At 35.6% G+C, this 25,162-nt stretch overlaps 1 protein-coding gene across 1 annotated transcript in view; it reads left to right on the plus strand.

The window, feature by feature from the left end:
• Positions 1 to 8,095: 8,095 nt before the first annotated feature.
• The window catches only part of NKD1 (NKD inhibitor of WNT signaling pathway 1), a 138,378-nt gene continuing 121,311 nt past the window's right edge, over positions 8,096 to 25,162 (plus strand). Inside the window, exons 1-3 of the mRNA XM_053699485.1 lie at positions 8,096 to 8,409; positions 8,533 to 8,565; positions 10,578 to 10,693. Coding sequence (XP_053555460.1) covers positions 8,385 to 8,409; positions 8,533 to 8,565; positions 10,578 to 10,693 — 174 coding nt within the window. The 5' untranslated portion in view covers positions 8,096 to 8,384. The remainder of the gene's footprint in view (positions 8,410 to 8,532; positions 8,566 to 10,577; positions 10,694 to 25,162) is intronic.

Here is a 25,162-nt window from a genome sequence, read left to right on the forward strand (position 1 = left end):
GTATGCTGCGTCCTGGCATGTATATGTTTGTATGCTGCATCCTGGCATGTATATGTTTGTATGCTGCATCCTGGCATGTATATGTTTGTGTGCTGCATCCTGGCATGTATATGTTTGTATGCTGCATCCTGGCATATATGTGTTTGTATGCTACATCCTGGCATGTGTATGTTTGTATGCTGCATCCTGGCATATATATGTTTGTATGCTGCATCCTGGCATGTATATGTTTGTATGCTGCATCCTGGCATGTATATGTTTGTATGCTGCGTCCTGGCATGTATATGTTTGTATGCTGCGTCCTGGCATGTATATGTTTGTATGCTGCATCCTGGCATATATATGTTTGTATGCTGCGTCCTGGCATGTATATGTTTGTATGCTGCATCCTGGCATATATATGTTTGTATGCTGCATCCTGGCATATATATGTTTGTATGCTGCATCCTGGCATATATATGTTTGTATGCTGCATCCTGGCATGTATATGTTTGTATGCTGCATCCTGGCATGTATATGTTTGTGTGCTGCATCCTGGCGCATATGTATGTTTGTATGCTGCATCCTGGCATATATATGTTTGTGTGCTGCATCCTGGCGCATATGTATGTTTGTATGCTGCATCCTGGCGCATATGTATGTTTGTATGCTGCATCCTTGCAAATATGTGTTTGCGTCCTGGCATGTATATGTTTGTGTGCTGCATCCTGGCGCATATGTATGTTTGTATGTGCATCCTGGCATATATATGTTTGTGTGCTGCATCCTGGCGCATATGTATGTTTGTATGCTGCATCCTGGCGCATATGTATGTTTGTATGCTGCATCCTGGCAAATATGTGTTTGTATGCTGCGTCCTGGCATGTATATGTTTGTATGCTGCATCCTGGCATGTATATGTTTGTATGCTGCATCCTGGCATGTATATGTTTGTATGCTGCATCCTGGCATATATATGTTTGTATGCTGCGTCCTGGCATGTATATGTTTGTATGCTGCATCCTGGCATGTATATGTTTGTATGCTGCGTCCTGGCATGTATATGTTTGTATGCTGCATCCTGGCATGTATATGTTTGTATGCTGCGTCCTGGCATGTGTATGTTTGTATGCTGCATCCTGGCATGTATATGTTTGTATGCTGCGTCTTGGCATATATATGTTTGTGTGCTGCATCCTGGCGCATATGTATGTTTGTATGCTGCATCCTGGCAAATATGTGTTTGTATGCTACATCCTGGCATGTATATGTTTGTATGCTGCATCCTGGCATGTATATGTTTGTATGCTGCATCCTGGCATATATATGTTTGTATGCTGCATCCTGGCATGTATATGTTTGTATGCTGCGTCCTGGCATGTATATGTTTGTATGCTGCGTCCTGGCATGTATATGTTTGTGTGCTGCATCCTGGTGCATATGTGTTTGTATGCTACATCCTGGCATGTATATGTTTGTATGCTGCATCCTGGCATATATGTGTTTGTATGCTACATCCTGGCATGTGTATGTTTGTATGCTGCATCCTGGCATATATATGTTTGTATGCTGCATCCTGGCATGTATATGTTTGTATGCTGCATCCTGGCATGTATATGTTTGTATGCTACATCCTGGCATGTATATGTTTGTATGCTGCATCCTGGCATGTATATGTTTGTATGCTGCATCCTGGCATGTGTATGTTTGTATGCTGCATCCTGGCATGTATATGTTTGTATGCTGCATCCTGGCATGTGTATGTTTGTATGCTGCGTCCTGGCATATATATGTTTGTATGCTGCGTCCTGGCATGTATATGTTTGTATGCTGCGTCCTGGCATGTATATGTTTGTATACTAAATCCTGGCAACAGGGTATTTTTGTGTCTGATTGTGGAAAATGTTTTTTATGTTTAGAATGTGTTATTTGATATAGGTATTTATATATGGACTTTTAATATTGCTCACTATGTATTCAGGTCTGCAAACTAAAATGGGTTTCTTTGCTTAAGTCATCATGTTATAAGCAGCTGTAGTCTGTCTGTGATTAGATCATGTGACTCAACTTCAACATGTGCACACAATGTGTTTTTAATCAATGTATAATGTTTGTGCTGTATATATAGTGTGTGTTTTGTGTAGCTCACTTACCGCTGCCTGATGAAAAGTTGCCAGCAGCATCTTGAAACGCGTAGCAGAATTTATTGTATTGTTTTTATACTACTTTTAATAAAATATATCCCTTGCCTTGGGATATTTTAAATGATATATTTTTGTTTTGATTTGTGAGCTTCATTTCGGGGTCTCATATCCTTTGCTGGACTGTGGATCCTGTTCTTTGGAGTGAGTCAGCTGGTAGACTCTGATATACCAGCTTGCACTACTTGCACTGCATTATAGTGCGCAGCATATGTGAGTATACCATCACAGAAGGGGCAAATATTGGGGGCTTTGAAAGCATTAGTGATCATCTGCACCATTGGAGTCTCCCTGTTCCCCTCCCCTTTTTTGTTCTTTCATCCCAGACTCAAGATTACATCAAATCAAGTGGGAGCTAGCTGGTGGGCTCTGAATACTCCAGCCTGCAAGAATAGCGCTGCATTATAGTGCGCTCTGTTTGTGAGTACCCATTTACTTGTAAGGGGATCATTTCTGGGGAAGATCTAGCTGTGTTTTAACATTCTGCACCATTGGAGCGCCTTCTTCTTTCATTTTTTTTTTCTTAAAAAGAGCTGACCCTGGTGATCATCTATCCTCTCAACAGCCTGTGGAGGGCGCCTTTGTTTTTTGTTACTATCTTACTGATGGTTGCATTTTGGTGAAACTCGAATAAAACATTGTTCAAAAACATCAAAAAGACATTAAAAAATTGTTACACTCATAATAACACTATCTAATAAAAAATATTTAAAAAAAATATTGCATACAAAAGTTATAAAGGCTCAAAGATATGAGGTCTCAGGTGTTAGAAAAAAAATGTCAGGCAAAGAATCTTAACACTGAGATATATATATATATATATATATATATATATATATATATATATATATATATATGTACATATAAATACAGATGTATTTATGTGTTTTACTGTATATTTACTCTAAAAATATAACATTTCAATGTTCTTCACTTATAGGATAATGTCCTTTTTATACTTAAAAACATATTTATACATTAGGTATGTATATATACCTATACCTGCATATCTATTCCTATAGATAAATGGGTATAGATATGTATTTTATATGAACAGCATCATATATATATATATATATATATATATATATTTAAGAATTAAAAGTACATTATTTTCTATGTGAAGAACATATGAATGTAAAACATGCATTTTATGCATCATGTTTTTCAATTTAGATCCTAACATGGTCAGTATAGCGGACATGAAAATGTAGTATGGTTAAAGTGTTAGTAAATCCTAGCGTTTTTGAAACGCTAGGATTTACCAGTGGAACAAATAAAGGGGACTTTTAGTCATGAAGTATAAAATACTTCATGCTGAAAGTTCCTTTATTTATCTGAAGTGTTTACCACGCTGAGCTCCTCAGGCAGCCCACGGCAGAACACTATTTGTCAGTGAGGTGACATTTCCACCTCTTAGCCAATAGCCGTGCAGGCCTCCTGGCATTATGCCAGATAGCTAACACGCTATTGGCTAAAATCACCTCAGTGCTAAAATAGCATTCTGCCATGGATTGCCTGAGGCACTCAGTGCGGTGAATGCTTCAAAAAAATAAAGGAACTTTCAGCATGAAGTATTTTATACTTCACAACTGAAAGTCCCCTTTATTTGTTGCACTGGTAAATCCTAGCATTAAAAAAAAAATGAAGATGTGCTAAAACTTACTTTTTAATATATATATGAAATTCAAATACCCAGTGCTTCGCCGCCCATTTCAAAAGTCAGTTTTTCTATGAGCTAAAGGTTTGAATTGTTGTCCAATCAGCAATCTTTTTTTGTAGCTAGAGACAACAATTCAAAGTTTTAGCTCACAGAAAATGGACTTTTGAAGTAAGTTATAGCGCTTCATCATTGCAACATAAATATATATAGATAGATAGATATATATATATATGAGAGTTTTTTTTAAATTGTATCATCTATCTGAATCATGTAAGACAAATATGGGGTGTTGTGTACCTTTATGCATAACTTGGCTAGCATCCTTGCAGTAAGTGGTGGCAGGCAGGTTCTTATCTATTTACAAAGTGTTATGATAGACTTCCTCTTTAGCTGAAACGTTTAAATAATCTTGCAGACTGTTAGGGCATGAAATCAACCTCTGGGTGCTTTTCTGCCCCTTTTCAGGGGTAATAGTAGTGTCTGTCCTTCCTTTCCTGCATCTCATTATGATAGTTACAGAGAAAAAAAACATCCTTGCTAGCAAATGGTTAACACTAACTAGTGTGAAGATCAGTGTCCTCGTTATTCTACACCAATGTAATCTGTCAATTGTTGTTTTTTCCTGAAGTGTTTCTCATTGCCTTTCATTTCCCATGGTGTTTGTGACCAAAAAATACCAAATGTAAAATGCTGTGTGGTTAATGACACTGACACACTCTTTGATGACACAATAACTTTAGAAACAAATGGAATGATAGCAGCTAAAGGCCATATCCTTAAAGGGACATGAAACCCTCCTTTTTTTCTTTCATGATTTAGAAAGAGCATGCAATTTTAAACAACTTTCTAATTTACTTCTATTATCTAATTTGCTTAATTCTCTTGATATACTTTGCTGAAAAATATATCTAGATAGACTCAGTAGCTGCTGATTGGTTGATCCACATAGATGCCTCGTGTCATTGGCTCACCCATGTGGAATTGCTATTTCTTCAACAAAGGCAATATAAAGAATGAAGCAAATTAGATAATAAAAGTAAATTGGAATGTTGTTTAAAATTGTATTCTCTACTTGAATCATGAAAGAAAATGTTTGGGTTTAGGGTCCATTTAAGAAAAAAAATCTGATTTATCCAATATGACTGTCATAGAACCATATATATGGATTTATCAAGTTCTCTGATGGACAGGTTCACTTGTTGTGAACCTGTCTGCATTTCATCACAAATTGTCTGGTGCAATTTGTTCACCATATTTACCATGAGCGAATGCTTGTGCAATGCCATCCCCTGCCTTCCCACAACCAATAGCTTGAGAGCAGGGCTTGTCAATCACCCTAATCAAATTAATCTGGGGTGCTTTTTATCCGCCAACTCTAAAGGCCAGATTACAAGTGTAGCGCTATTTAATGCTTTCGCTAGAGTGCTAATTGCACTAGAAGCAAACTTTTTGCATGCGTCAGGTTGCTCTTGTATTATGAGTTGAAAGTAAAAAGTTATTGCGTTCACGCTAACCCAACGCGCGCAAATAGCTTACTTCTATCTCAATTAGAATAGCGTATTCCCCATAGTAGTCAACAGAGCAAAAAGGTGGGGAATAAAAACTAACGCCCTACTCGCACACTAACCCGGACTCAAGTTCTCAATGTCACTAACCTGACATGAAGAGATGAATATTTCATATTCCAATGTTCTTCACATTAAACAATATGGTATATTTATTCTTAAATACATATATATATATATATATATATATATATATATATATATATATATATATATATATATATATATATATATATATATATATATATATATATATATATATATATAGAGAGAGAGAGAGAGAGAGATATATCTATGTGTGTGATTTTATTTTGGTACAATATATATATATATATATATATATATATTTATATATATATAATTATAAATAGGTGTAGATATATACAGATATATAGATATATATAGGGATATCTATATATAGGGATATCTATTTATAAATACATAGAACATATTCTGCTATGTGCAGAACATTGGAATGTGAAATTATATAAAGAATGTGTACCAATATAACACTGAATATAATATGTATCAAAGAAAAGTATATAGTCCTAATTGCTTGACACGTTATTTCCTCAAGATATAACCTCAGGAGAAAAAAAAGTGTAGATAGTGTAATTCTGTTGATAAATAGCAGAATGGTCATTGTTGAGAAATATCAGAAATCAAAATTCAGATATTTATCAAAAGAATTACGCTATTTAACACTTTTTCTCCTGAGGTTATATCTTGAGGAAACAATGTGTCAAACCATTAGCACTATATCCTTTTCTTTGATACATATTATATGCACAGTGTTATATTGGTACACATTCTTTATATAATGTATCTGTCATTATATTTGTACATTGTAACATTAATTGGTGAAAGTATAACAATTATTTTTCACAATTGGCATGTGAAATATTTACAGTAAATACACAGTTAAAACACTTTATTAACCCTTTAAGGACACAGCTTTCAGTTTGCTCAATTGATTTATGACAGAAAAATTCTGTCATGTCCTTAAGAGGTTAAAAATTAAAATATGTCTGTAAATACATATAAATACATAAATATATATATATATATATATATATATATATATATATATATATATATATATATATATATATATATATATATATATATATATATATATATATATATATATATACATCTTTAGTAGAGATGTATATGTATGTATCTCAATGTGAAAGTCCTTTTTTTGGCTGAGACCTCATATCTTGAGTATTTATAATTTTTGTGTGCAATTTTTTTTCAATATTTTTATAAGATTTTGTTATTGTGAGTGTAAGTTTACTTTGTAATGTATTTTGATGTGTTTTGTGATACTTTGTTTTGCAAAACGGTTAACCACAGCTCTGAATACTTGCTAACCCAACAAGCGTTAACTTTAATTGTGCTCAAGCAATCGCTTTTACTTTCAACTTGTAATATGAGCACAATTTAACCTTCACGCAAATGATCGCGAAAACCAGATATCGCTTGCACGCAAACGTTTGCTCTCCATGATTAAACTAGCCAATAACTACCACAATAGATGGTTAAAGGGACACTAAACCCATTTTTTTTTTTATTTCATGATTCGGATAGAGCATGCAATTTTAAGCAACTTTCTAATTTATTCCTATTGTCAATGTTTCTTCATTCTCTTTGTATCTTTATTTGAAAGCAAGAAAGAAATCCGACCCATTTTTTGGTGCAGGACCTGGGTAGCGCTTGCTGATTGGTGGCTAAATGTAGCTACCAATCAGCAGGCGCTATCCAGGGTACTGAACCAAAAATTGTCTGTCTCCTAAACTTTTATTTCTGCTTATTCAAATAAAGATACCAAAGGAATGAAGACAAAATGGAAATAGGAGTAAATTAGAAAGTTACTTAAAATTGCATGCTCTATCTGAATCATGAAAGAAAATAAAATTGGGTTTGGTGTCCCTTTAACTGCTTCATAAAAGGAGGTTGCAATCAAAAAAGTTTACAAGATTAACAAAAAAATCTCATAGGGTATTTGGTACTTTTTGCCCTCAACTCCATTTTTTCATGACACGCCTGATACAAGCTTGTATGAGTCCTGGGTCCCCAGACACTGTGATCGAATATCACAGACCTAAGTCATTCAGTGTCCCTCTGTTAGTTTATAGACATATCCGTCTCCATGCTGTGCCACAAATGGCAACCCTTGTTTATATACCCTAATACCGCACTCTCCTTAATTTTCTCTTAAATAGGCACTTATTCTTCTTGTCAGTCTGTTCACTCCCAACACCCTCTCACAATCCCCCATTACTCTAAATGTCTATATACTGCAAGGAAACTGTGCACACTTTTTAGATACAGCAGGAACAAAGACACCAGGAGAGAAAAAAAAATAATTGTAACTCTTTGTTATGGATTTTTTGTTTTGTTATTAATTTAAGCAAATAATGTAACAATGCCTCGCTGACAAAGTATATTCATCACCAGCCTTGCACTAATTCCCTGATTGATCCACTGAAGTGTCCTATACACTCCCTTCTCAAACCATCCATCTGTAGTACCATAAACATCTTCCATCAACAACCTCTCTGCCATCTCATCTTCCCATCACCCCCCCCCCCCCCCATCCTTCTCCCAGGCTTTCCCCTTTCTCATTTTATTATTACTTTATTCTCCGTCCAATCCCCCTCCAGTCTCCCCCCACACCCTCTCCAGTCTCTCCCCCCTCTCCCAAACCTCGCTCCTCCCTGTCCTTGCAGCCTGTGTGTGTCTGCCAGTGAGAGCTGCTCTTCCCCATACAGGATCCCACAGACTGCTGCCTTTTCACACAAACCCTGTTGCAGCTACTGTACATTGTGCTTTGGATTTGAGGACTAACTGCACACTAGAAGGAGGATTTGGGGGGCTTTTGGGGGGTTGGGGAACCCTTCTGGATTTCTAACAAGACTCTGGATATCTTTGGATCTCTGATGTGCTGGCTTTGGAACCTCCTACACAAAGATGGGGAAACTTTATTCCAAACACGGTGAGTTCTCTCAGACCCCGATGTTTTTACTCTGTTTCTTTTTTGTGCCTCATCTTCTAATCATCTTTTTTTTTTTCTTTCCTTCTTTTCTGTACTTTTTGTTATTTTTCTCCTGTTTGGCAGCTGCAGTTTGCAAACCCAGAGAAAGCCCTGAAGGTATGAAATTAATCCCTTTTAACTATTCTGTAATCTTCTTCCTCTCCTGGACTGCTCTCTGGGGAAGTCTACTCTCAGTTTGTCCCCTTATTTGTGTCTGTATCTCAGATTGTCGTGTACAAGGCAGTGGTTGGCTTTTGCATTCATTATAGCCTTGTCCTGTTTTGTCATTTCTGGGTTTAGAAGTGCTGACATTGGATTGTTCCTCTGAGTATGAAAACTTTGATTAAAGATGTTCTATGTGGTTGTGTATGGACATTTATGCACATACAATATTTATTGGAGTTGTTTCCCAGATTCACCTATGTTTACAGTTTGGAAACTCTTTTTCAACTCTTTACATTGAGAATTACTAGATCATTTATTTTTTTTAAGTTTTGAGCATGAAGCTATTTTTTTATTGTTTTCCCTGTTTGGTTACTATATGGTTATTTAAATTTGCAATATAAGGTTGTTCTACCAAAAATGGATTCAGTGTTTTCTGAAGAGCTTTTATCTGTCACTTAAAATAGTCTAAACATTCTGGAAACAAGGGATTCTGGGTTCCTAAACTGTTCATTCTGGCATATATGAAGTCAAATGTATGCTATTCTGGCTACTTCAAATTCTAGTTGTTGTTAGAGAACTTTTCTTAGTTGATCAAAGGTATTAAAAAGAAAACAAACCATTTTGGGGTCATGTTGTCCCATGTTAAAGTGACCTCAGTGTTACAATCCCTCCCCAGTGTCTATATTTTTGTGCCTGACTTGGTACCAGATAGTCCTATCTGCACTTTAGATGCATTGTAAGTAAATTATATCCACTTTGTATGTTTTGAAGCTGATTATGAACAACAGTTATATTCTGCATATGCCATGTCCAGATTTGCCCAGCTGTGGTTAGTTAGTAGGTTGTGTTTAGGTACAGTCTATGGTGCATATTTCTGTTCTACTATTTTATTCTTCACACCAGGACGTTTTGGAGACTCTTTATTGGGTTGGCAAATCTTTGTTGAGTATTATGATGGATTTTTTTTGTTTTGTTTGTTTTATGTGTGTAGTCTCTATTACACAATTGTTCAGGTTGTGTTTAAAAAAACTCTGAATTTATATTTTGTAAATTTTTCTTTAATAATTCAGACAGAACATGCAATTTTAGAACAACTTTTTCATTTACTTCTATTATATCAAATTGTCTTTATCTTTTGTTGAAAAGAGCGTAGGAGGGTGCACATTTCTGGAACACTATATGGCAACAGTTTTGCAAGAATCTTATACATTTGCAAGAGCACTAGAGGGCAGCAGTATTTTCTGCCATGAAGTGCCCCAGACACCTAACTAGGCATCTCTTCAACAAAGAATACCATGTGACTGAAGCAAATTTGATCATAGAAATACATTGTAAACTTTATTAAAATGATATTCTTTGTCTGAATCACAAAAGAAAATGTTGGAATTTCATATCTCTAAGTCATTAAAACTTGCTATGGACATATAAAATATGCTTGGAAGTAATGATTTTGCCACCCTTTTTCCTTCCTATAAAAACTCTGGTTCCTAGTCTTACATTTGCAAGAAATTTTAGCAAAATAAATGCTAGATGACTAAATATTAGACAACATTTTCTCATGCACTGTAGTAGATCTCTGATTTAGAAACTGCATGTCCTAAGATCAGTGGTCCAGAAGACTAATTATCTTTATGTGACTATGATTCTTTATATTGTTATAATGTTTGGATCTCTTCTAAAAACGTTACTTTTACTGTGGGTTTGTTTACTAAATCAGTAGTGAAATATTTTCTGAATGAAGAATTGGGATCATTTGGCAGATCAAAAGCCATATGATCTGGGGTGGAACGTCCTGTGACTAACATCGTGAGTGCAATTTATGTGTTAGATAATAAGATCTAGTGTAATATATAGTTTTGTGATCACATGAGTTTAATTCTTAGCTGTGTCATATTTCCTCTGATTTGTGATTTATTAGTTACAATATCCTCTGCCACCTTACAGCTCCGACTATTTCCCTTTAGGTGACAGCTTTGCTGTAAATGCCTGCCTGGCTCGTAAGGGCATTGAAGATTGGATTGCAAAGCAAAAGTCTCCATCTTCCTCCAACCATAAGACTGGATGCAAAATTACAAACAGGGTAAGCAACAGTTATTCCTGCAGTGCTGTATTAAACAGACATCACAATAAATGCTTAAAGGGACAGTATACACCAATTTTCATATAACTGTTTGTAATAGACACTACTATAAAGAAGAATATGCAGAGATACTAATCTAAACATCCAGTATAAAACCTTTTAAAAACTTACTTAGAAGCTCCCAGTTTAGCACTATTGATGAGGTTAGGCCGGGACACCCACTGAAAGGGACAGGAAAAATAGGAACAGCAGACACTCCCCCCTTTCCTGCATATGAAAAGACAAATTATACAAGCAGGAGTCTTTAGACATCAGTATACAGCTAAAACTTTGGGGCTTGGTTACGGGTCTGAAAAGCAGCACAATGTTATTAGAAAATAAGCAAAACTATAAATTGTTACAAAAACACTCTCATATGGGCTTTATAAATTTATCATCTACAAAACATTTATCACCGTCCACTTCCAATCATTTTCTAGTACCTCGTTCATGATTTAACACCTTTTGTCGTCTGATATGGTAAAACATTTTTCACAAGATTGGAGATAATGTATTATTACATGGACCTTAACAATGATGTTTAGTAAATTTCACTACAAGCAATGAGATACCGAAAAGGGCAAAAAAGCAAGATATTCATGTAATTGTATTGCAGTCCTTTTCAGTTATTAAACGAACATTGTGCTCATAGATAGATAGATAGATAGATAGATAGATAGATGACAGACAGATGACAGATTTATTATTTAAATTAATACATAGGTATTTGTTACTAACTGGCAGACAGCAATAGCTCCAAAGAAAAGGTTATTTTATTCAGCAAGAAAATATCCATAATAAAACAAAAAAACTATCACACAATTTGAAATAATCTCTTTTAGATATAAGAAACTTTTTGAGCATCATGTCCCTTTAATTAGATTTTACCTATGACTCACAGAATAATTGTATTTATAATGTAAGTGTTTAATCCGTTTTTATCATACCTAGCAGATGCCATAATGGGTTAAATGTATCTCTGTGATCTGAACTTTAAAAAAAAAAAAAAAACTTTCCTTTATGGGCTTTTGTTGAAATTTGTATTGTTTTGAATAGGTGTAAATTTGGTGGCGCTTTATAAATAAAGTATAATACTTTTCTTATTTAAGTCATTACTATTATCAGTGGCTCCCAGGCTCCTGGGTTTGTCTAGCCCTGACTATTATAATATGTCTGTTTTGTCAGGATTTCACTGTTTTTAGGAGTTTGGGGGTAACTACATTCCTGTCACAGTCCTACATTATATATGTTTGTAAATGTCTTCTGTTTTTGGTAAAGGGGAACACAAATTTATGAATTTGCTACTTTTTATGTGTTTAACCCTTTAAGGACACAGCTTCAGTTTGCTCAATTGTTTCATGACGGAATAATTCCGTCATTGGTCCTTAAAGGGGTATGATGAAAGTAAGATGGATATCTTGAATTTTCATATATGGATTTAACATATATTTTAATAAGTGATAAAAAAAAAAATCACCTGATTTGGAGCCAGGGATGCATTGGCTCCTAGAATTGTACCCCTGGCTACTAACTTCTTAGGTTATTCTCCATATATCTACAGTATCTCACAAAAGTGAGTACACCCCTCACATTTTTGTAAATATTTTATATCTTTTCATGTGACAACACTGAAGAAATGACACTTTGTGAGTGTACAGCCTGTATAACAGTGTAAATTTGCTGTCCTCTCAAAATAACGCAACACACAGCCATTAATGTCTAAACCATTGGCAACAAAAGTGAGTACACCCCTAATTGGAAATGTCAAAATTGGGCCCAATTAGCCATTTTCCCTCCCTGGTATCATGTGACTCGTTAGTGTTACAAGGTCTCAGGTGTGAATGCGGAGCAGGTGTGTTAAATTTAGTGTTATCGCTCAGACTCTCTCATACTGGCCATACAGGCTGTACACTCACTACTTTGTAGCAAAGTGTCATTTGAAAAGATATAATAAAATATTTACAAAAATGTGAGGGGTGTACTCACTTTTGTGAGATACTGTATATACAAATACCACGGTCTGGTGCATAAAAGTATGTCTAGCATTTAAATATACTTACTGGCTGTATGAAATCAAAGCTACCAACTTTGAAATACATTAGTTATTAATAAATGCTCTAAATACAAATTAACTTAACATACTTGATCCTTTAAAGTGTTTGATATATTTGTATGTTTATTATTATGTATTGTTATGTAAGCCTTGGTTAACTAAATATTTTGCTTTAAGTGTGTTCCGTTCTTACGTTTAATCACTTAACATTAATGAAATATAATTTATAGTTTTATTTTTGTGTGATCTATGGGCCAGATTATGTAAAGCTCTCTGCTCTGTTTGATCTAAGATGTCTTGTCTAAATAATTAAAAAGGCAAATTTTAGTTTGGGAGCTGTTTATCTAGGTGAGAAAAAGACACATACATTATAATATAATGGTCAAAAAAGACAGTCAAATTTTTGTACAGTTTCTCTTCATATTGATGAGTTTTTGAACTCTGCGGAATCTGTTGGCGCTCTACAAATAACCGATAATAATAATAATCATCGAACCCCTGGGGGTAGATTTATTATAGTGCGAGCGGGCATGATACAATGTAGCGTACCATGTCCGCTGCACATCGATAAATGCCGACAGCATACGCTGACGGCATTTATCATTGCACCAGCAGTTCTTGTGAACTGCTTGTGCAATACCGCCCTCTGCAGATTCGCGGCCAGATTCGCCGCTAGCAGGGGTGTCAATCAACCCGATCATATTTGATCGGGTTGATTTCTGTCCGCAGCCTCAGAGCAGGCGGACAAGTTATGGAGCAGCGGTCTTTAGACCGCTGCTTCATAACTTCTGTTTCTGGTGAGCCTGAAGACTCGCACGGAAACAGGGGCATCAAGCTCCATACGGAGCTTTAAAAATCGTCCCCTAAGTGTTTTTTGTAATGTGATTACTCTCTATATAGTATTTTCATGGTCATTATTTATTTGCAAAATACTTATTGAATACCTCTGTAGTTGAGCTGCTGATTGGCTAACAAAGTAAAACTTTTTTTTTATAAGGTCTGAGCTGCTTGTACAAAAGACAGATTTGTTAGACTTTGAATAAGTAAAGTTTTTTTTTAAGGTTAAAAATACTATTCTAATGTTCAACCCATGTTAAGAAATTAAGGGATCTATCTGTCTGTCCATCTATCTCCTTTCTTACTTACATCCTGACTTTTAGAATACGCCCTGGTTTGTGCAACATCTTTTATCCAATCAGAAGACTGCTCATATGGACGAGCTTGGAGCGAGTGCAAGTGAGATGTATATGCAGGTGATGTTGCATATGGTGTCACTGGCATAGCGAGATTGCACTTAAAAAGTCTTTGCGCATCATAGCACATGATGTAGCAAATTGTAAAAGCAAGTGCATCTATGTCCATCCCCTTGGTTGTTTCAGACAGAAGTGGCACTTTTGTTTGTCCTACAGAAAGCATGGGAGATAGCAGTGAATTTGGCTCTTTCAGTAGAGGATTAAAAAGATATGTGCAGGAAGGCAAGTACCTGTTTTACCAGGCAAAATGGGGACTTATGTATCCATATAATATATTTGATGAAGGGCATCTAAACTGTTTATCATACATATATACAAAGACTAAAACACACATACAGTGGGTTTATACAGAGAGACTTGGGGGCAGATTTAATACGCAGCGGATGCTGCTTAATGCACCCAAAGTTTCCGGCGATCTGGAAAGTGAATTTAAAAAGCAGCGGTCATAAGACTGCTGTTCCTTAACTTGTCTGCCACCTTTTAGGAATGATCAGGATGATTGACACCCCATGCTAGCGGCTGATTGTCCGCAAATGTGCAGGGGGCGGCATTGAAATGCTTTAATAAATTGACCCCCAGGAATGAACCAATTGAAGAGATTAGGGCCATTATGCTGCAGTAAGATAGGTAGAGGAATACTGGCCACAAGATAACTAACACTTTATTGTGTCCAAGGGTCCGCTCTATAAAAGACCTTAGCTGTGATGAAAGGGGCAGTAAAGACCTTGAAAATTGTATATAAAATATTTAGCTATAAATCAGAACTTTGCAACATATTTTCATTACTTATTTTGCCCCCTTTTTGTGTAATTTTAGCACTGATTAGCGCCTCCAAATAAGGCAAGTAGTGGTGGTTGGAGTTTGACTACTGAAAAATAATTGCAGTAAAAAGGTTGTTAATGTATTGGCTGATTTGTTTTTCAATAGCAACACAAGAGAAATGTAATTACAAGGTGTGTAGTTGCCCTTTAAAGGGACATAGGGCTAGATTTATTAAAGCTTAGGCGTACATGGGCGCTTATACGGGCCCCTGTACGCCTCAGCTCGCCTGTGGCAGGGCGAAATTACCCGCAGGTATTCACCATTGCACACGAGCGCAATTTTGTGCTCGGGTGCAATCCCACGCACAGCCACGCTCGGGCAGGAGCTGTCAATCTCCTCGGTCTGACTAGACCGAGGAGATTGAATTTCGCCACCTTAGAGGTGGCGAAGAGGTTAGGGATGCGGCGGTCTGGTGACCGCTGCTTGATAAGTGACGGCGAGCAAGTTCTTCCGTAGGGCTTTAATATATCTAGCCCATAGTATATGGCATTTTTGTTTGTTTTTTTACTTCACATAATGAAACATGTTACATTGCAATTTCAAAATGTTTAATGTTCCATTAAATTGACGGAAAACCAATTTAGACAGAACATTAGAAAGATTGTTGTAATACACATGATTAAACATTTTTCTATAACAGTGTTATGGGCAGACTGTTCTTTTAGATGTTAATAAACAAAAAAAAATCATTTTTATTCTAGGGTCATTCATTGCTTCACAAAGGTTTCCATCCAGCTTTATAGCTGATGGCTAGAACAATTCCTTGAACAAAGGAGATATTTTTAACTATATAGGAAAATTTAAGTTATTTTGCATCATTCATTATTTACTGCATTGCAACAGGTGTGCACACATAGTAAATGTTTTAAAATATTTAAAACTGCTATTTCGTTAGAATAATACATATTGCTTTCTACACCCTTTGAAAAGCATCTTGAATATTGTTTATCTTACTTTAGTACGGCTAGTTAGGGACAGATCTAAACAAGCTCTTGCACATATCAACCAATCACTGTGCACAATGTTATGGGAAATTGCATTTTTTTTTAACATATTGGAATTTGATACTTTACATATTCTAGGGGTGAGGGGGGGGGGGGGCTCTTTTATCTAAATTTACTATGTTGTATTTCAGCCCCCGTACAAATATGCTTAAAATTCTGCAGTTGCTGTTGCAGGGTGCTCAGATGAATAATCAGTGCCATAAAATAAATGTAGATACTTTTTCTGTGTAAGTGTCTGTCTTGACTTGTTTTTGCCCCATTGCTTAGGAGTAGATTGATGATTGATCAGGCTTGTCAGTGACATAACCCGGAACCAGCCCCTATGGGCCCTCCCAACTGTAACCGTCATGCTTTTCCCACCATCAGTCTCCTATGCTCCACTAGCCTGGACCAAGCTCCACCCACACTATTCCCACTCCTCCTATTAAATGCCCTGGTCTCACCTACAGTCTGCCTTTTTTTTTATATTTAAGATCACAACAATATGTATAGCTTGAATTTTCATATATCGATTTAACATATGCTTTAATAAGTGATAAAAAAAAATCTCTGTTGTACCTTTATGACAGAGCTTGACAAACCCATGATCCAGGGAGGCATTGGCTCCTAGAACTTTACCACTTTCTCTTAACTTTTAGGTTTTTCTCCATATATCTATATACAAATACCACTGTCTGGCGCCTAAAAGTATGTATGGCTTCTAAATATTCTTACTGGCTGTATGACATCAAAGCTACCAACTTTGAAACACATTAGTTATTAATAAACGCTCCAAATACAGATTACCTTTAATTACTTGATCCTATAAAGCGTTTGATATATTTGTATTTTTAATATTATGTAAACCTTGCTTCACAAAATGTTTTGTGTTTCATTCTTACGTTTAATCACTTAACATTAATGAAATATAATTTATAGCTTTATTTTTGTATGATCTATGGGCCAGATTATGTAAAGCTCTCTGCTCTGGTGAGATTATCTAAGAAGTCTTGTCTAAATTATTAAGCAGGCGATAATAGAGGACACCAAAGCATCGAAGGAAGCTACTGTCAATATAAGTAGGGATTGATAACCTCTATAATTGAACGCTTCATACTGTGGCAAGGATTTCTTGTCTTACAGCTATTTACCATGAGACTATTCTGCTGGAAAATCACTATGCACTTTTTAAGATTTGCTGAATATATGCATATACGAATATCAAACATCAAATGTATTTTAACGTTGTTTTCTGGAATAGATCTGTTAGGTTGGAGAATAAACTTTAAGTATTTCATATATATTCAGCCAGATACTATATTATTTATTAAAGGGACAGTCTACACCGTAGTCATCTTAAAGTCTTATTTGAGATTAAGATGCAAATAGCCTCCTGCACCTCTTTCTATATTGTGCAGCAGTAACAGTAAAAGAGTTATTTTAAAAATGACTAATGTTTCTGGACACTTTGAAATGGCTGCCAATCTGAGCCCACTGATGACATCACAATCTGGGCTACATCTATGCTGTATGCTGAAGAGCACTGACAGTCTGTTGAATCCCATTAGTGAGTCTTTTGCAACTAGTTAAGCCTTTAATGCTGACATCAGTGGGTGGAACATGGCAGCCATTTCAAAGTGACCAGAAACAATGTTAATTTTAAAATATTTTTTTACTGTTCTTGCTGCATTTTATAGAAAGGGGTGGAGGAGGATATTTGCAGCTTAATCTAAAGTGAGACTTTAAGATGACTAAGGTGTATACAGTCCCTTTAACCCCTTAATGACCACAGCACTTTTCCATTTTCTGTCCGTTTGGGACCAAGGCTATTTTTACATTTTTGCGGTGTTTGTGTTCAGCTGTAATTTTCATCTTACTCATTTACTGTACCCACACATATTATATACCGTTTTTCTCGCCATTAAATGGACTTTCTAAAGATACCATTATTTTCATCATATCTTATAATTTACTATAAAAAAAATTATAAAATATGAGGAAAAATTGAAAAAAAACCCAATTTTTCTAACTTTGACCCCCAAAATCTGTTACATATCTACAACCACCAAAAAACACCTATGCTAAATAGTTTCTAAATATTGTCCTGATTTTAGAAATACCCAATGTTTACACGTTCTTTGCTTTTTTTGCAAGTTATAAGGCCATAAATACAAGTAGCACATTGCTATTTCTAAACCATTTTTTTTCAAAATTAGCGCTAGTTACATTAGAACACTAATATCTTTCAGGAATCCCTGAATATCCATTGACATGTATATATTTTTTTTTAGTAGACAACCCAAAGTATTGATCTAAGCCCATTTTGGTATATTTCATGCCACCATTTCACCGCCAAATGCGATCAAATAAAAAAAATGTTCACTTTTTCACAAATTTTTTCACAAACTTTAGGTTTCTCACTGAAATTATTTACAAACAGCTTGTGCAATTATGTCACAAATGGTTGTAAATTCTTCTCTGGGATCCCCTTTGTTCAGAAATAGCATACTTATATGGCTTTGGTGTTGCTTTTTGGTAATTAGAAGGTCACTAAATGCCACTGCGCAACACACGTGTATTATGCCCAGCAGTGAAGGGGTTAATTAGGGAGCATGTAGGGAGTTTTTTGGGGTAATTTTAGCTTTAGTGTAGTGTAGTAGACAACCCCAAGTATTGATCTAGGCCCATTTTGGTATATTTCATGCCACCATTTCACCGCCAAATGCGATCAAATTAAAAAAAAACGTTAAATTTTTCACAATTTTAGGTTTCTCAATGAAATCATTTACAAACAGATTGTGCAGTTATGGCACAAATGGTTGTAAATGCTTCTCTGGGATCCCCTTTGTTCAGAAATAGCAGACATATATGGCTTTGGCGTTGCTTTTTGGTATTTTGAAGGCCGCTAAATGCCGCTGCGCATCACACGTGTATTATGGCTAGCAGTGAAGGGGTTAATTAGGTAGCTTGTAGGGAGCTTGCAGGGTTAATATTAGATTTAGTGTAGAGCTCAGCCTCCCACCGTAAACATCAGACCCCCTGATCCCTCCCAAACAGCTCTCTTCCCTCCCCCACCCCACAATTGTCCCCGCCATCTTAAGTACTGGCAGAAAGTCTGCCAGTACTAAAATAAAAGCTATATTTGTTTTTTTGGTGGTTTTTTTTAAAAGCATATTTACATATGCTGCTGTGTACTATCCCCCTTAGCCCCCAACCTCACTGATCCCCCCCAAACAGCTCTATAACCCTCCCACTCTAACTTAATGGGCGCCATCTTGGGTACTGGCAGCTGTCTGCCAGTACCCAGTTTAGACAAAAAAATGTTGTTTTTTTGCATTTTTTTAACTTTTCTGTAGTGTAGCTTCCCCCCACACAAAAACCAACCCCCCACCCCTCCACGATCTCTTTTTGTGGGGTTTTTTGTATGTGATTATATGGCCCTTTTAACTTTATACTGTTTATTGATTTTCTGTAGTGTAGCGGTTCCCACCCGCTCCCGCCCCGTGCACGCGCCCGCCCGCCACCCTCCGTGCACGCGCCCGCGCGCCCCCGACGGTGCCGCCCCCGATCCCGCCCCCCCTGACGTCACACGGCACACCGATGGCCGCCCACCCGCCTCCCAAGTCGGCTCCCACCCACCAACGATACCGGCCATCGATGTCCGGTGCAGAGAGGGCCACAGAGTGGCTCTCTCTGCATCGGATGGCCATGTATGGTTATTGCAGGATGCCTCCTTATCGAGGCATCACTGCAATAACCGGAAAGCAGCTGGAAGCGAGCAGGATCGCTTCCAGCTGCTTTCCACACCGAGGACGTGCAGGGTACGTCCTCAGGCGTTAACTGCCTTTTTTTTGAGGACGTACCCTGCACGTCCTCGGTCATTAAGGGGTTAAAGGGACCCTGAACCCACATTGTTTCTTTCATTATTCAGATAGAATATGCAATTTTAAGCAACTTTCTAATTTACAGCTATTATCAATTTTTCTTAATTCTCTTGCTATCTTTATTTGAAAAGCAAGAATGTAAGTTTAGAATCCGGCCCATTTTTGTTTCACAACCTGGGTTGTTCCTGCTGATTGGAGGCTAAGTGTCAACCACCATTAAACAAGTGCTGTCCAAGGTCTGAACCAAAAATTGACTGGCTCCTTAGCTTAGATGCCTTCTGTTTCAAATAAAGATAGCAAGAGAACGAAGAAAAATCGATAATAGGAGTAAATTAGAAAGTTGCTTAAAATGTCATGCTCTATCTGAATCATGAAAGAAAAATTTGGGTTTAGTGTCCCTTTAAGCTATATTAATAGTTTTGCAGAAACATTGTTTCATTTACTAGTGATTGAAACATCCATTTGTCTCACCCTTCCCATTGCAGACCGGCCCAGAACCTCAGAGAAGTGCCCCCTACTAACTATTTCTGGCAACCCCACTGGGGCTTGTGCGACACATCGGTTGAAACCAGGGTGATTTCTATCTGCCAACTCTTAAGTTGGTGGAGAGGGGTTAGTAAGTAGTGATTTAAAGTGCTGCTTCATAAATATCAGTTGCAGACTCAAATTAGCGATCCTGCAACCGATAGGGGAATTCGCCCCTTGATAAATCTACTGCTTAGAATGGTGTTTAATTATTTTGCAGTTTTACACAGTATACTTACAGTATAGCTGACGGATGCTTGGCAAACAGTGTTGCATACATCACAAGAAACACAGGATTTTTGTCACTTCCCTTGATTTTGAATATTGGTTCCTAAATTTCAAGCGTGTTTTGAGACGAATAGGACAGTTTTCTTAATTTTGAAAAAGCGCCCCACAGTGAAAGAAGTTAATTAGTTTAAAAATATAATGCTGTAACAATATAGAGCATTTTATTTTTACATTATCTCGTATTTTTGGTTTTGCTCTAATCATCAAAGTAATTTAAAATCTCTCTAAATATGTATATTTACAATGGTGCTGCCCTTACTGAAGGAATTACATTCCTCGTAGGATAAGTCCTTGTCTTAACTGAAAAAAAAAATCCTGGCAGATAGCATTGTGAATGAGTTAAATGACATGGAATCTTCCAGGATATTAATTAAAACCCAAGTTTAATTAGAATGTGTGCCAGCTATTTAAGTATGTTGGGCTGTAATTAAATGTCAACAAATGTGAACGTCTGTTCAACCGGCTAAAAACTTTACAAGAGAGGAGTTGGAATGTGCGTTCTTGGTTCGATGTTTGAAAAGAGCCAGAAGAATTATTTTGTTTCCAGTTTCATTAAAACAAAGTTCTTTCATCTAGTATTTGGTCACTGGCAAAGATTTGGGACAAATATGTTGGTGTATGCAAAATTAAATATTATAATTAAATGTTGTTATTCGTATATACAGAGTATGTGTGTCTGCGTAATGTTACGTGTTTGTGTATAAAGTGTACAAGTTTGCATGTCTACAGAACTGAACTATACATTTTAGTGCAGCTGTGAAAATACTGATTAGTAATGGGTTGACAAATTTCTCCCAAAATTCCAAATTGTGGCGGCACATTTTTAGGAAAAAGACAGGGTGTTTAGATATATAATGCAAAATGTTTCAATCCAGCTGTAAAACTATTTGAGCAGTGGCTGCTGGGATTTGTCAAGCCCTGATCACAGATCTTCTCTATAACAAGAATAATTGGCTTGGTACAGTATTGAATGTATGCATTCATGTATATAGTTTCTGTTATTTATAAATGCAAAGCACAAATTAATTTAATAATTTAACATAAATGTATTTAATGATTATTTGCGTATAAAATATTGAAAAGAATAATTGGCTTGGTACAGTATTGAATGTATGCATTCATGTATATAGTTTCTGTTATTTATAAATGCAAAGCACAAATTAATTTCATAATTTAACATAAATGTATTTAATGATTATTTGCGTATAAAATATTGAAAAGAATAAATGTTAGCTCATTTTTATCTTAATATTGGCTTAAAGTGATTGTAAACTTGAAGGGACATGACACCCACATTTTTTCTTTCATGATTTAGAAAGAGAATGCGATTTTAAACATCTTTCTAATTTACTTCTATTATCTAATTTGTGTTATTCTTTTGATATTCTTTGCTGAAAAGCATATCTAGATATGCTCAGTAGCTGCTGATTGGTTGCTGCACATAGAAACTTCATGTGATTGGCTCACCCATGTGCATTGCTTTTTCTTCAAATAAGGATATCTAAGAAATGAAGCAAAATAAATAATAGAAGTAAATTGTAATATTGTTTAAATTTGTATGTTCTATCTTAATAATGAAAGAAAGATTTTGGGTTTAGTGGCCCTTTTAAACTATTCTCTCAACAATATTTGTAATAAAAATGTGAATGATGGGCATTTTAATTTATCAAAATCATTGTAGACGCTAATACTGTATATATAAATAATAACCTCTTCATTTTGTTATACATTCTGCTGTTCCTCCATCTGCAACGCATCGTCTATTTCTGTGTAAGACAATGAATCAAGCTGTAGCCAATTGTAATGCGCCCCCTTTGGCACCCAGCAAGTAAAAAGGGACAGTACACTGTAAAATTGTTTCTATATGAATGTATTTTCAATGACTTGTTATACCAGCTGCAGAGTATAAAATGTATGATAAATTGCATTTTCAAGTATATTTGTGTATATGAAGTAGCTGGTTTTGTGCTTTTAAACCACAGCCTATTACAATGGGTTGAGCTTCAGGTAATATCAGATCTCATTATGTTATCACTTTGTGTACACAGACTTGCTTACTTATCTTATATTTGTCTAGAAAACCAAAGCTCAATAATTAGAGAGAACAATGAAAAAATATCATTTTATTACTTAACTATTATGCCCCCCACAGAGAGTGTTATCTCTTCTGCTGGCTGTGTTTACTTAGGCTGTTCAATAGAATATACTCCAGTATAGAAACTTTCAGTATAGGTTTGGATACCACAGGGTAAACCATCTATTTCAAATGTCAAAATAGGGGTAAAGGAGCTACTTGTAAACAATTTAATACACTTTAGCAAGTAAAATTAATCATTGGGAACAATTTAAAGGGGAGACATTTTTTGGGTGAACTATCCCTTATTTTGACGCCAAAGGGGAAGTGTTACGATTGGCTACAGCGTGATTCATCATTTTACACAGAAATAGACTATGTGTTGCAGGCAAAGAAATGGCAGAATGTATAACAAAATGGAAGGGTAATTATTTATATTTTAGCTTCAACAATGATTTTGATCAATTAAAGGGACAGTCTACACTCATTTTCATATAACTGCATGTAATAGACACTACTATGAAGAATAAGATGCACAGATAATGATATAAAAATCCAGTATAAAACTGTTTAAAAACTTACTTAGAACCTCTTAGTTTAGCTCTGTTGAAAAGGTAGCTGGAATGCCCACTGCAAGTGGGAAATAAGACACTTCCCCTCCCCCTTCTTTTACATATGAAAAGACCCTTTACACAAACAGGAGCAAGCTGTAGAAGGTAGCTGACGGTATTCACATAAAACTTTGGGGCTTGGTTAGGAGTCTGAAAATCAGAGCAATGTTATTTAAAAATAAGCAAAACTATACATTTAACAAAAAAACTGTATGGTCTATATAAATAGATCATCTACAAAACATTTATGCAATATTGTTGAGAGAATAGTATAAGTTTACTTTACTTTAAAGGTATTGAAAGGTCAAAAGTCAAATATGCCTGGGTGCATTTAAATATTAAATAGAATCAATTTTGCATTATACTTCTATTAGCAAAAATACTTCTAATTAAAGGTATTACTGTTCTTCAGCGGCATACGCACATATACTAAGAGGGCTCGTGCATCAGTATTAAAGGGACATTATACACTAGATTTTTTTGTAGATGATCCATTTATATAGCCTATACAGCTTTTTTTTTTTTTAAATGGATAGTTTTGCTTATTTTTAAATAACATTGCGCTGATTTTCAGACTCCTTACCTACCCCCAAAGTTTTAGGAGAATACTAACGTATACCTACTCCAGTTTGCTCCTATTTGTGTAAAGAGTCTTTTCATATGCAGAGGAAGGGGGAGAGGGGGAGTGTCTGCTTTTTCGCTATAGAACCACTTGCAGTGGGTGTTCCAGCCTAACCTTTTAAACAGAACTAAACTGAGAGCTTCTAAGTAAGTTTTTAAACGGTTTTATACTGGATTTTTATATCAGTATCTGTGCATCTTATTCTTTATAGTAGTGTCTATTATATGCAGTTATATGAAAATTGGTGTATACTGTCCCTTTAAAGCTCAAAGAGCTAGTGGTGGTGTGTATTGTGTCAGTGAAAACTTAATTTGTGCTATATAAGCCACTGCCTACTCTGAAAAGGTGTAGCATGGGCCCTCACAGCATATGTCCGTATGCTAATGAAACAAAACAGTAATAACTTTTACTATAAGTAGTTTTTGCTAATGGAAGTTTATTGCAAACATTGTTCCAGACACGTGCACGCTTTCCAACAAAAGATACCAAGATAACAAAGAAAATGTAATAATAGAAGTAAATTAGAAAGTTGTTTGAAATTGCATGCTCTATCTGAATCATGAACAAAACATTCTGGATGTTATGTCCCTTTAATTTTACTTTATTTTCTTTGTATACTTTGTTAAAAAGTATACTTAGGTAGGCTTAGAAACAGTAATGAGCTAGTTGGTTATTGGTTGCTTCATAGTTGACTGCTGTGATTGGCTCGTTAGAAGTGTTCAGCTAGGACCAAACATTGCACTGCTGCTCTGGAGCTTTGCAGGGGATTAGAGACACAGTTATATAGAAACAATAGTAAAATAATAAAATAGAGAATTTATTGTAACACTTGCATTTCTATTTAAAGGTGCATAACGTGTAATATTGAAATGTGCTTATGTGCTATTTTATTATTGAATTGTTCTTTTTAAATAATGTGTTAAACCCTTGCAAAGTCCTGAAGCTGACTTGTGCATTTAAATGGACGGTAAACTACTTGTAATTACTAGACATTTCTGTTTCGTTGCTATAGAATAACATATCAGCCAAGTCTTAACATTTTTTAAAAAAAAATTAACATCCTATATACATGATTATATATAGGTATAGATATATACAGATATAAATATGATTATCTATTTAGACATAAATAGAACTATTCTGCTGTGCAGAACATTGGAATGTGAAATATTTACAGTAATTACACAGCATAACACTTTATTAAATATTAATATTGCATTAATATGTGTTTACATGTTTTCAGCTGCTTATCTTCAAAGGGCTCCAATGCATTTTTATAAATGTCTATATATTAGTACATATGTATTTATGTGTT

This window comes from Bombina bombina, chromosome 1 (genome assembly GCF_027579735.1).
Source record: "Bombina bombina isolate aBomBom1 chromosome 1, aBomBom1.pri, whole genome shotgun sequence".
NCBI classification, from domain to species: Eukaryota; Metazoa; Chordata; class Amphibia; order Anura; family Bombinatoridae; genus Bombina; species Bombina bombina.